Source organism: Pelodiscus sinensis, chromosome 1 (assembly GCF_052426305.1).
Source record: "Pelodiscus sinensis isolate ZL-2025 chromosome 1, ASM5242630v1, whole genome shotgun sequence".
In the NCBI taxonomy this organism is placed as follows: Eukaryota; Metazoa; Chordata; order Testudines; family Trionychidae; genus Pelodiscus; species Pelodiscus sinensis.
This window is the reverse complement of record NC_143052.1, coordinates 196,682,718-196,697,210: the sequence shown is the minus strand read 5'-3', so window position 1 is coordinate 196,697,210 and position 14,493 is coordinate 196,682,718. Positions and strand designations below refer to the sequence as shown.

The 14,493-nt window shown below is 38.2% G+C and overlaps 1 protein-coding gene across 2 annotated transcripts in view; it reads right to left on the bottom strand.

The window, feature by feature from the left end:
• Positions 1-831: 831 nt before the first annotated feature.
• PDXK (pyridoxal kinase) overlaps positions 832-14,493 on the bottom strand; it is a 76,432-nt gene continuing 62,770 nt past the window's right edge. Inside the window, exons 8-11 of one of the 2 annotated variants that reach the window (XM_075912532.2) lie at positions 14,345-14,456; positions 13,185-13,321; positions 12,371-12,437; positions 832-11,489 (exon numbers count right to left, since the gene is read on the bottom strand). In XM_075912532.2, coding sequence (XP_075768647.2) covers positions 11,467-11,489; positions 12,371-12,437; positions 13,185-13,321; positions 14,345-14,456 — 339 coding nt within the window. In that variant the 3' untranslated portion in view covers positions 832-11,466. Of the gene's footprint in view, positions 11,495-12,370; positions 12,438-13,184; positions 13,322-14,344; positions 14,457-14,493 lie in introns of both variants that reach the window. The other variant, XM_006137930.5, reaches the window with a different exon arrangement.

Below are 14,493 nucleotides of genomic sequence, written 5' to 3'. Positions count from 1 at the left end.
CTCCCATTGGCTGCGAATCACTGTTCCTAGCCAATGGGAGCTATGGAAAATCGCATCTCAGTCCATTCCACGTCCCGACATTCCCATTGGCTGGGAATGGTGATCCATGGCCAATAGTAGCTGCAAGCCCCTGTAATTGCAGAGGCGCAAGTAAATATAGCAACTAACCCTGGCGAACCATCACCGTCTTATCACCCACCTCTGGGTTAAGCTTTAAAATTAGGCCTGCACAGATCTCTACTGCAGGGATGCTTTCCTCCTCCTGTTCATCTCCGTCGTCATTAATAACATACAATGCACGTTGCTTAAATACTATCCTTCTGGGGCCTGATCTGAACACTAAGGAACTGCAGGACTTTAACTGCAAGTTAGTATTAATCAGTTAATGACAAATAAGTTATTAAGCTGGATACTGAGGAAACTGTGAAGCTCTCTGGCCTGCATAGATCAGGAGATCAGATTAGATAATCTAATGATCCCTGCTATCTTAAAAATCTCTGACACTAGGGGAAGGGTTTGGTCTTTCAATCCAAACCACATATACACAGTTTTTTTTAGCTTCCTAGCAAAAGCCTTTATAGCCAGATGCATTCCCAAGTACAGTGTAGACATATCCGAGAAGTTTACATTTCTCCACAGGTCTTCTGCTCAGTAATCTTTGTTAAAGTAGGAAAAGTACACAGAGGCTTACTGTGTTTTACCTTTTTTTGTGAAAAATCATAATTAACTATGCCTGTGAGGTAAGTACTGGCCCTCACTCTATTATACTGCTAGTGAGATTTGCATACAATGTACTCCAGAGTTAAATTGCTCATAAAAAAACCCAAGTAAAACATTTAGGAAAAAAAATTTATTGGAAAAAAAGAATTACATCTCACACATATACACCATGAAAATAATTATTTGTGTTTAATCTTCAATAAGAAGAGGTTAAGACTGTCACAAAAAACATACACTCTGTATTACACTCTGTATTACAGCATTACTCTATTTGATCACAGATTCTGGTGGCCTCAGCCCTGTTCATTTATATTGGACAGCAGTACAGCAGGATTAAATGTGCTTGAAACTAATTGGATTACAGATGCTACCCACCTTTAGGTTAAGAAAAAAATTACACCCATCTGGGTCAATATTTAAGATTCACTTTAATAATTTTTTTGGTAAGGCCAAACTCCTTTTCTTAGTTGATTCAGAAATCAACAGCCAGGAGAAAACTCCAATGGAAAGTAATCCCCAACTCATTTTTCTTCAGTGGCTGTATGAGTTAAACGCACCTTAAAATGGCATTTAGGAAATAATGGTGAATCATTTTCTAATAAGAAAGTGACATAAAAAGACTACATTTAAAATGGTACCAACAGCAAATTGTACGGTCATGATTCAATGGCATTAGTATACCCATGATATCATCTCACTCTTACAACTATACCACAGTTTTCCAATATATTAATATATCAGAAGAAAATATTGTTCAATCAGTACTGACCATTTCTCATATAAATATCAATTGTGATAGTCACTTGGCACTTATGGCTTCAATCTAGCAAAGCACATAAGCCCATTCTTAACTATTAAGTACCTAAGTAGCCTCAATGAAGTCAATGGAACTACTCAGATGTTTAAAGTGAAGCTCACACTTACATGCTCTGCTAGACTATAATATATATAAATCCACAAGGCCTCTTTTATAATTGATCATCTATTAATAAGGTCTTCAGACAAAGTAGTACTAGTCTGACAGCTGACTGACAACTAGCATTATACTGCTTGAAAATATATCCTTTGGAATGCCTTTCCTCATAATGAGACTAGCATTATTTTGGTTCACGAAAGTTTTTTTAAAATGTGTAAACAAACAAACCAAACAAACAAAACACATTAAATGCCACTTAGACTAGAAGGCTTAAATAAGTAACCCATCAGGTGCTGAAGAACGCAGCACAGTTCACTTCCAGCATTTTCTACCATAAACAGCAGGTTTCCTTGGCAACTTAACTTTTTCTTGTGCAAAAACTATGCGTTCAGACTGTGTGGCAAGAACTGAAATCATTTGTTCTAACAGAAACGGTCTAATTTTTAAACAATTCTTGTCAGACCTGGAGACCACGGAACATGCAAGTATTGTTTGTGAAAGCAGGTCCTACAAATGCTACTTCCCATTACTCTACCCACAACTTGAGTTGTCACAGGCAACCCCTATCCAGCTCTAGTTGTCTCCCAGCCCCAGAGGGAACTACTACGAACTGTACCACTGTATAGTGCTTTTGCAGTGAGGGAGCGGTACTTGCTAAAACAATCCAACTGAATTCACTTGAGATCCACTGAGATTTCAATATTGGTTTGAAGTAGCTAGTGATTAAACACCAAAGTTCTTCATAAAATAAATGAGGCCTACCACACCTGCTGGTAATCAAGTGTATCTAGTCTTTCAGAATGAGACAGTGCTTTGGTGTGGAAGAGCAGATAATGTTGAATGTATCCTAACTAGTGTACTATTAGCCTCATATTTACTATTGTAAAGGTTAAGGAACAAAACTTAATATGTTCCATTACATCTTGCAAATGCATGCTTAACATTTAATGAATGTGGATAGCCCCATTGTCATCAATAGGACCTATTCATATGCATGAAAGCATAAGCTGCATGTAACTTATTTGCAAGACCAGGGCCTTAAAGTCGGTGTTGCTCTTAGGAAAACTGGACAAAAGCCTATCCTTAAATGTGTTATTTCACTTTAGAACTATACAAAAAGACATGCAAATGATTGCTCTCTGCAGGCACCTTCTATTTATTTCCTCTATGTGAATCTAAATGTAAACATATACAGTAACCGGCCCATGAAGACTATGTCACCATCAGTAGTCTCCTATGGCTAGGAGACCCAAGGCGGCCCCAATAAGCATGTGCTTGGATATCAAATGTATGTTGTCTTAATCAGGCTCTGGGGGCTGTACTTGAAAATTAAACTAAAATAAACTTGGCACTCCTTGCCCTGAAGGATGTCACTGAGTGAAAAGCATAACCATGTACCTATACTCATGCTAGCTCCAAAGAACAGTTGCATTTCCTCCTGAAGGGCAGTGCAAATAGAAAAGTAAGTGCATGTTGATACGGCCATCCCTCAGAGGGTCCTCAAAACTCATCACACATAAATCGTGCCCACTAACTCCAAAGGGAGTCAGATATGTGCACAGTAAAGCACAGAATAAAGCTCTGATCCATGTCCCCTCCTCTGACCCATGATTAGATGCTCCATCAGGCGTTTTAGTACAGAGCAGGAGCAGCACTTGTCAGGCATAGATAAGAAAAAGCTCCCAAGGGAAACAGTTGATAAGTTCTTCCCCAGCAATTGGAAAGAGTGAGGTATTTATAAGTGGTTTTAGGAGACCAAACTGTTTCTTTAGAAAAATAAAAGGTTAAAAAAAAGTGTGTATATCATCAGATAATCTCTGAAATCTGTGTGTATATATGGCTGGGATGTGGATACTGCATCCAATATTGGATCCTAGATCTGCTTATCTATGCAGGCAGCCACTCACACCTGCTTGGAGACCCTATAAAATAAGCGTAAAAAAACTCCAAACCAGATTCTTAATACTTAGTGGTTTGCTTTTGTCTTATTTGCCCAGCACTAAAAGATAAACATAATGGCTGTGTCTAGACTGGCAAATTTTTCCGCAAAAGCAGGTGCTTTTGCAGAACAACTTGCCAGCTGTCTACACTGGCCGCTTGAATTTCCGCAAGAACACTGACTTCCTACTGTCTGAAATCAGTGCTTCTTGCGGAAATACTATGCTGCTCCCATTCGGGCAAAAGTCCTTTTGCGCAAAACTTTTGCACAAAAGGGCCAGTGTAAACAGCTCAGATTTGTTTTGCGCAAAAAAGCCCCTATCACGAAAATGGCGATCGGGGCTTTTTTGCGGAAAAGTGCGTCTAGATTGGCCACGGGCGCTTTTCCGCAAAAAGTGCTTTTGCGGAAAAGCGTCCGTGCCAATCTAGATGCTCATTTCCGTTAAAAGCATTTGCAGAAAATCATGCCAGTCTAGACATAGACAATAAGGTATATCAAGGTAAGAAATAATTGTTCTGATCTTCAAAGGTGCTGGGAACGCCACAATTCTAATTGAATGGTATATTTTAGCAACTCAGCTCTTCTGAAAGTCAGGCCACATATTAAAAAACACTTGAGACCAAAAAACCCTTCACTTATCTCCATCCATACTGTTCGTCTATTTTTGCATTCCTCTCAGCATGGGCAGCTAAACAAAGCCAGTCAGCGTCACGTTCTGTTTTAGTTTAATCACATTCACTTTGATTCTTTTGACTCATCTCATCAAAACCCCAGAATCCTGCTAAAATCAAAATCCTTTAGTTTCTAACTTATCTCTAGCTTTACTATAACTCAAAACTGAAATTTGGGCCTATTGGAGTTGAAAAAAATTAATGCTCAAATTACAGTGGGTGAGGCAGCATTATTTAGTCCTTTTATCTACTGTACTACTGCAACTCTTCACAATTTAGAATATAAGCCTTTCCAGTAGAAAGAACAAAATGCATGAGAGCCAACCAGAATATACACAAACACCATACAAGCTGACATTTTCACCAAAAATTAAAACCATTATCATTACATAGCACTCTGTCTGGCATAAAATTCATTTACTTATTTATTTTATATGCTTCAAAGACAATCTTTAAGAGATGTAAACATATACAGAAACAGGGTCATCTATTCAATATGAAACACTCCACAAATATCAAGTACCTAGAAAGTTTACTTGTAAATATTTCTCTGTTTAACAATTTAGAACTAAAAAAATATTACTTAAAAAGGCATATTTTATTTATTTGTAAGCTGTCCAGGGCTGGTGGGGTTGTACTATCCCTACCATGTCAGAGCCAACTTCTGCTCTCCTCCCTCACAACATTATGCTCCCGGAAGAGGCAGATATGGTGTGGCTGGGACCTGAAGCCACAGTGCTGTCTATAAAAATATAATTCGTAAGACTTTCTGTTCCCGTTCTGAAGGCCTGCACAGCCAGCCCCCAAGTTCTACATTTTCTCCCCACTGCAACTAAAACTTAACACATATACACAGTACATAACACTACGTTCATCTAGACACACATTTTTATAAATAGCAATGCAACAACAAATGCAATACACAATTTAGACAGGTAATTTCAGTGATAATATATGGCACATCCTTCAAATATTGTTGGTATTTTCTTTAGTGCGCTGCCTACTTCTCTACAAATTCAGGTTTTTTTTTGCCTCTATACCTGTGGCTGCTCCTAGAGGCAACAATTGAGGAATACGCATCCTTATTCAGGAAAGTACTTCAGACACATGCTTAGTTTTATACATATGCTTATGTCACATTTACTTAAAGATTCATTACAGCTAAGCATGCAAGTGCTTCCCTGAATCAGGTCCAGAGTGAGCTTGGTAACTGGAACAAGTGTTAAACCATAGAAACTTTTTTTGGAATCACTGTTGAGGCATGGGATTGGTTTCTTGATTAACTATATGGAATTCATGGGGGTGCTATACTGTTTATATGTTCTTTTCTCCTGGATAGTTTCCTTTCAACTCAATTTAAATTCTGAGCAACTAACTTTGGATCTCATTCTAAAGAAAACATATTAAAAACTACAGATTCCCTATGAGATCTGTGTTCAAGAGTGTTCTTTGGTAAAATAAGCACAAGTTCATGTTTTTGATAAGCATCAGGGCCATCCTTTTTACCTTCTAATATAAATGTGCATAAACTCACTAATTTGCCCATATATTTAGAAGAGATTTCCAGTTTCACAGCTTATTAGCTATAATTTTTCAGAATAAACCGTCCTTCAATCAAGGATCTCATTTATCAATAGTAAACAGCAAGAGAAAAACAAATGTATTTTCAAAAGCCGTTTTTCTTCTGAAAATATTCTACTCTAAATGTTCAATTAATAATCAATGCCATTGACTTAAATAGGTGTTGAAAGGTACTCTAACAATGAAGCATTACTGAAAAGTACAATTTAAGATAAATTATTTATTTAGTGTTTAAGCTTCAAGAAGTGTTTTGGTTTTAAAGTAGCTGGACTATGTGCCAGTTTTATACCAGCATACAATTCAACTTTTTAAAGGGATATAGATGAGCCATTGTTTCATTTAATGGTGTGGGGGCTAAGTGACATTTGGCTAAGTTACAAAATCAGGCTCTCTGTCTGGCATTTTGCAGAAGAGACTTCTTGAATAGAGGATCTTCCATGTTTCTCACTAAACTGGCTCTCTGCCTTCTTCCACTCACAGAACTGCCCTAATGTTTAAATGATGCCATGCTAGATGCAAAAGGGATGTGATCTGGCACGGCAATCCCTTTGATTTCGCTGATAAGGAAACAGAACTAAAGAATGGACTGTGGCTCTGTCTCTGGAGGCCCTAATCCCCAGTGAGGGAAACATTCTCTCACTCTGAGCTTTCTGTAAAATGCATATGGGAACAGAGATGCAGAATGTCAGAGTCATTTTTCAAATGGCAAATGTAGGTCTCTCAAAAGCAGTCATGGAGCTAAAACATGCTACAGAATTCATCACTAACTCCACCTCCTCTCCATTAGTGAGCTTCAACCCTTGACCTTGCAGCAAGTTTCTGCCACTATGAAAGTCATTCAAATAAATGCTTAAAGACAAGTCTAGTACTGTACTGTGCCCCAGTTCAGTGGTTTTATATTGGCATGATTTAGGTATTCAAATGTGGGCTTCCCTCTTGTTCCCCCAGTCTTCATATCAGATACTAATACAACCTTAATTAAATCCACTTACTCAGTAACACTACCAAACTGCTGTTCTTGTTTTAATTCTGAAATGGTTAACATTCAAAAATAGCAGTTAATATTTATGCACAGTATATTAATGTAGACATTTTTATTACAATCTTTGACACATATTGCAAATTAAAATAGACGAACACAATCACCGTAACCATATCAGACAACAAATTAACATCAACCAATCAAGATACATATAGGATACTCTTAACAAGGCAGTATGTTTCGCTAGAAACCTCAGTCCTCCAATTCTATTGTATAGTATGTTATCATTTTCTTGCATTTTAAATATAAATCAGCAAATGAACATCTAAGTTACTAATTTTAATGCAGATTTTAAGTGTATTTATACCAAAGTAGGAATAAAACTTCCATGTGACACTTTTTTAAAACTTTAAAGTGTTGTTATACATTTATCTTCCAAGGAAGTCAGTGAAAGTTTTATGCACAAAAAGGCTGGGTTCTGGCCCACAATAGGCCAGATCATTAGTTTAAGTGAGTTTTGGTCCATCTGCATAAGGCTTCACAAGTAAGTGAAACTATAATAACCAAAAAGGCTGCACACAAAGAAGCACAGTATAGAAAATGGGTTCAAACACAAATTAGCTAGCTCAAGTAACATCAGCCTTCCATTTTGACAACAGATGAAAAATCACTGACCAGAATTATTGAATCTACAGCTTGCTGCCAAGTTGCTTGTACCTCTGCAGTCATTAGAGACATTCATTTTAGACTGACAGCTTTTCTTTGTATGAAGATCTGCAAGTGGATAAGATGACCCCTGTACTAGCCTCATTTCCTTTAAATGGATAATTGGCAACTGTGAAAAAGGCCAGAGTGAATAGTGAGCTGTGTGCTTGTTGCTCTGGAAGTGTGTGTCTTTTCTGTATCAGTGGAATCTTCATGGATGTTACTCCAAGAGAAGAGAAGGGAAATAAAAGAATGTTAGCATCTGATTGGACTGAGATCGTGTGCCCCACATGTCACAGTTTGTTCTAAAAACACTAGGAAAAAGTGCTGCATAACATTAACTGGTAAAAATGCCTGTAAGTTATACGAATTGATTTAACATTTAAAAATACCTTTGTCCACATGCTGTGACTACACAAAGGTAACTACAATATGTATTTACAGTCAGTTTCTCAATAGGCCTTCAATTATTATTGTTAGACAGTGAGCCTGATTCTGTAGCTGATGTAAGACCTGATCTAATTAAAGTCACAGAAAGAATATGATGGACTTCAGTAGAAGTTCCTGCACATATCATATGAGCATCTCCCACTGACTTCAACAGATGACATAATGCAGCGGCTGCAAATTGCAGCCAGTTCATAACCTAACTTCTCCAAGTACACTTCTGCATTCAAGTCTTTAAGGTTAAGCATTCCCTCTACTGTGTCCATTTGTCATGAATATCAAACTGAAGGAGCGATCCTGGAGGGGGAGGGTGTGTCTGCTTTTCTCTGAAGCATCAGGCACAGGCCACTCCTGCAGTCCAAATATGTGATTTGGACCACAAGTTCAAGCAGCCATGCCAAATCATCTGCCCCACATAATAGCTGGCCTCTGTTCCACAGATAAAAATTCTGAATTGATTTATTGTCATTTAATCTATTAATCTCGTTGATGGCATCTGTTATTCCATTTCCAAATAAACGTATTTGTTCCTACAATCCTAAAATTGATTGCAATCTTACCATAACTATGCTCTCTTGATGGCAAAAAGCTTGGATCATGTATTGTTATTACTGCTTTCCAAAAGGAGGAGAGGATTATGAACCTCTCTCTTTGATCCCGATGCGAAGAACAGGAATCTTTCACTAGCCTATGGAAAATTTAAGATCCTAGAGGGATTATTCCTATAAGTTTAAAATAGCTTCCCCATATTAAAGAATCATCGTGTGAAAAGATGGAGCAACAATCTGTTGATCAGGCTTCCCAAATCTATGGGAACCACTGCAAATATCAACATGAAATGTTATGGGTTTTAAAAAAGCGAAATAAAAAAGGTTTATGCTTATTATCCACAGAGTGTGCTACATGGCCACTAAGTAACTAGCAGCTGGTAGTGATAAAACTGTATTTATGTTGAAAAATAAGTAGAAAGCCCTTGGAGTTTTATTATTGAATATTTTGATTTAAAAGCTACTACCTCCAATTTGAAAGATGTCTGTTTCCCATGCAGCTTCCATAGCAAACAACATATGCTCAAGAAGGCAGTTAATTAATAAAGATCAGTTTTAAACATATGGAAATTAGTGATTAAGGTATCTAGAAGGAAAACAGCTTTAAAATATTTTAAAGATACAGTGCTGAGGAAGAAGCCTGACTAAATTGTGCTTTGTTATGACTATGAATGTTGGACATCAGCCATAAACTCATGCACTGAAGGAAACTGCTGTGCTTTATTCATATTAACTGAATTATTATTGCTAGAAAGTTATTTCATGGTTGAGGTTACTGTAAATTGTGGCACTCCAGTCAAGTTTACCAAGTAATTTTCAGATTTGTGTGTGTTTCTTATGTCAGCAGAGCAAACTTAATTGCTGAGTACGCTGGAGATGATAAAGTATTAGCCAGTTAGCGCAAAAGTTGAGTTCTTCCCTTAAATGTACTGCAAAACACATTAGCATCTTATGTGTTATTTGCTTCCGAGATGCTGAAAAAGAGGGATTTAAGACTACTACTAACTGGAAAAATTCCACTCTATTAAAAAAAGGAAAAAAAAAGTTTGGCCTAAAATTAGTGATACCTGGGTATGCTAGTGGAAACAAAACGGGGACTCTGATGGCAGAAAGTCCACTGGGAGGTTGGATGCACAAAGATTGCAGTGGCACACTCTACCTACAACCCAATCATGGCTGAGGGACCTACACTTAGTCAATGGACATAGCTTAGTAACTGGCCAGGAAGAAGTTTCTGGGAAGGCATCCAGGAAATACACAGATCAAGTGCTTTTCCTGGGCAGCCTCAGACAGTGTATGAAACAAAACTGCCCTTCTTTTAGCATGCCCCTGGATGTACAACCCCCTCTCCCCTCCACCCCATTGCAAGAGGGTGAAATTTGTATCTGTGTATGCCACTATGAAGAAATCAAGTTCACAGTGTGTCTTCAGGTTTGGGCACATACACCATACTAAGGCTCATTCTCAGAGGTGCAGAGAACTTGCAGTGCCTGTTGAAGTCAAGAGGAGTTACTGGTAATCAACGTCTCCCAGGAATGTTACCAGCATACATGGTACAAAAATTGTCAAGAAACTTCTTCAGAAAGCATGTCAGGGAACTGGATTCTGATACAAAATTTTAAGCCATAAAAATTCCCCTGCTGCCTCCATGGAAGGAGAGAGAAACTAGAAGAGGAACTTTACACTGAAGTGCTGAGGTTCTATGGATGATAAGTAGTAGTATAGATCCTTAGACATATTCTAACATTAAAAAAACTGCTGTTTTCGCAAGCATAAAATAATTCCTTAAAATTCAGATAATAAAACTGTCTAAAAGTGGCATTATGAACAAATTAATAGTTCTACTTACGCCTTCAGGCAAATGTAGGCAACTGTTCACTATTGTACTTTACTGATGAACCTCTTATACGGTGCTCATTTTAATTAAGCAGGTGAGCCCTCTGAGATTTCTAGATCGAACCATTAATAAAGTATACAATGCCCTCAACAAAGAATGCTAGTTCTCAGTACTCCAGTGGCTTGCTGTCCATTACAATACCAATAGGTTTACTTGGCTTTTACTAGAAGTAGCCACAGCACCTTCCTTTCTTAAAGAAGCTTTTTCTTGAAGTCTTAATTTAAAAAGAATTAAATCTAGTATCAGAGGTAGAATTACATATTTCTACCTGGTGCTACTTACTGGCTAATTAAACTAATACAATAGTTCTTTTCTGAAGTGGAGCATGCAGACAAAGTGATGTAGATACTTGTGGTCACTAGAAATTAAGGGATTAGCACCTATAGAAATTGGAATCACATATTCATTCATAGGCCGGAAATAGGATAAGTTATTAGCAACATGAAATGATACCTCTAGACCTTTGCAGAGCACCTAATGCTAAATATCTCTGATCTGCTCCCTACACACAGCCCAAAGCTGTGTGCAATTTCAGCCCTACTAGCAGCTGAGATAGTAAATATCACAATTACCTACCAAATGCCTTTAGTTAAGGGAGTAGGTAGCTAATGAAATTGGTACTAGATGCTTTGCTACAATACATTTGCCAGTCAGCCAGCTATTCCACTTGCAAATTCACACCCAAAGTCTTTGGCAAGGCAGGAAGCCCTGTATTCTCTTGCCATGAAACACAGACTAAGTGAATTTCACAGCCATTTTGATTCCTGTGAGTAAGTTATACAACTCACTTTTTTCCTCCCCCTTAAACCAAGCAAGGGCAGCACATATGTTTGATAGTGGATATCTGCCTATGCAAGGCATTATTTCATGGAAGTCAGGTTTTTGTCACAGATCTAAGGCAAACATTACAATTTACGGGAAAGAAAAAAGAGGACATCAATACATTGTGCGTTACTGGGAGACATACAGCCTTTATAACAACACAGTAGCTTTTATTATTATCTCCGGGTTTTCTATGTCCTTTTTGCTTTGGACCATTCTCAATTCCAGCTGGGCTGGGTTAGGTTTGTTTCCTTTTCCAGCCTGTTCTAAAAGAAGATATTCAAGTGTCAATAATAACCAAACACACACACACACACACACACACACACACACACACACACACACACACACACACACACACAAAGAATGAATAATTTTTCTGTCCTGTCCCCATCATTACTGTTTTCCCTTTTCGTTCACTGTACTACCACTTCCCGTTCCCTCCACCAGGGGGTATAAAACAATGTTGTTCCCCCAGCCCAAGTTCTTTTGCAGTACCACTATTATTTATAGACTAATCCCAAAAAGTTCTGTGGGAACTCAATTTTTCTTTGGATCTTATTGGGACTTGAGAGAGCCCAGCAACCTGTATTCTAGGTGACAAGGACCAAGTTGTGTGAGTATACAGTAGAATAAGGTTACTTATGTGTTTCCAGCTGGTGTTTTTAAAATTTTCCTGTAGAAGAGAAGATAGTTTGAAGAAAAATGTCTTCAGATTAGCCTAAGGCATAGGAATTCACCACTCATTAATAGGCGAGGAATCCATCCCGGTCCCAATATACACAAAAAAGGGTCACGGAGGCAACTGTTACACCCCAAAATAGAAAAAGGTGAGGCTCCCTTGTGCATAACGCTCCACATTCTCCTGGAATTTTCCCAGTCTTGTTCTAATAGCAATGCAATCCCACCACAGGTGCAATACTACTGTCAACTGTGGCCAACACATTTTTACTGCTGTCATCTAGACTAGAGTTAGAGTACACTGCTGTAAAAAAATACCAGTACTAGAACTCCCTAAACTCTGTTTTGTGGATGTAGTCTAATAATAGGCCACCTTTTGTGCTAAAAACAACTTTCCAGAATGTTTGTTCCAATGAGGATGTGAGCAGAGTAAATTCAGGAAGAGGATGTAAAATGATTACCCTTTGCACACTTGATGGTCCTTTGCAGGACATGCTGCATGGCTGATACAGTCTTCTCACATGCCACCTGCAATTAAATATACATATATATTTAGGCTTACCAACATTCCAATCACTCAAGTTAGTAGCAGTGCTTTGGACTACAATGTTCAGAGGCCAATTTGATTGATCTGAAGGGAACTAGAGTCAATGATTTTCCTCAGTTCTATAAGACACATACAAGTTGGCAGCTGGATTTAACACAGTGTGTAAAAAGGCTGTAGAACCCATAACTAAGAGCAAAAGGATCCAAATTAGGGACACAGTTTCCAAAATGAATAACTAAGAAAGAGTCATCATGCAAGACCCACATTCTCATAGTAAGAGCTCATATGTAAAAATCAGTTATGAACCAAGGATAAAACCAAGTATTTATAATTTATAGAGCATCTTTGATTTGGTAGACTCCCCAAATACTTTTACAAACTGTACAGAGAAAGACACCTCATCAGTCATCACTTGAAATGCAATCACCCAAGCAACATTACTGAATAATGAGTGTTTTTAAGCGGCTGGGGGACATGGGAGAGAGGGAACTTTATAGATAACATTTTACATGCTTAAAAATGTCAAGTGGCCTAGCAATGAAGTTTGGTATGGGGAACAGCACACGCTTTTGCAAGAAGTGTTATTCTATATTCTAAATATTCTCTATCCGGCAGTCTATATCTATATTTTGGGCACTAATAATAATAAAATGAAATAAGTCATTTATTAAAGCACTTTGCTGTCCAAAAAAATCCCAAAAATAACAACAAAACACCCTCCCTCATACCTTAAGGTTATTTGGATGTTTGTGTGTCCAGGCCAAGAGCATTGCAGCAAACAAGTCTCCAGTTCCAACAAAATCAGCATCCACTTTAGGAGACTCCATTCGAATTCTCTGTATCTCTTTGGTGCCATCTGCTCTAGCTGGAAGACAGACATACAGTTAAACAACAGAACCTCTCCATGCAATTACAATGCTTATTATATTTAAAAGGCAATTGTTACTGTAGTGCTTGACACTAAGTTAGCAGGTTTTTAAGAGGATCTTGAAAAATCTGATACAATACACCAGCTCTATCAAACTACGTTTTTCTTCAAACTTTGCTGATTAGGGAGCCATACTCACAGCGTGACTGCTACACAAATTTGGAACAGGTAGCTAACACTATCATCTTTCATATCAGAGTACAAGCCATTGCACGCACAGGTCCGAGCATGTATTTCTCCATCCTGACCTACTGGCAGCTGGCCAGCAAGTATGGTGAATCTGGAAGCTGCTCAAACCAAGATGAAGCATCATGTGCTGGAACACTCAGTATCTCTAGGTTTCACCTCAGTTTTAAAAATAAGGCCAGCCACAGGCCACAACAGAGAACATGCGCCCCTGTACCTAACCTATGATTACCACAACATTAATGAAAAAACCAGCTTATGGTACATTTAGTGAACTAGAATTTTTAGGTGGCAGCAAAACACTAGCTCTGGATCAGGTCTGCATTCCAACTTGTTTCTTTTGGCAGCCCGGCTTGCAATCTCTACATTTACATCCCATAGGGACAGCAGAAAATGGGATTATTCACCATCTTGCGCAAAAGCACTTCTTTAACATGAGACCAGTCAGTGCCAATTTGCTGAACACAGACAGTGCTTAGTGCTATCAGAAGGCTTGGGAGATATGGTGAGGAAAAAATGGTTTAGGAAAGAAAGACAAATTATTCCTGTGCTGGTTGTTTACAATCCATTTTGTCAAGAGGACAGTGTGATTTTTCTTCTTCACTGACAAGCATCTTAAGTTTCCATCTTCCCACCCCTCACCACTGCAGGCATCAGAATCTATATGATTGAGCTGTTCCCATGTACTCCAGGCTGTTTTGATAGAATGATTTATTTTTAAAGCAACAGAAACAAATGGAGACAGCTGTTCAATAAAACAAGACCACGACTTACTTTTCTTTTGGCTCCCTAGTGCAATTAGGTAGTCATTTCCTAGAGAAGACTGTAGGTCTGAGCTTGTGATCACCACTGTGTCTGGTCCCATTGCATGAAGCATATCCATTACCTTCCCATGCACAAAAAGACAAAATACCCGTTATGTG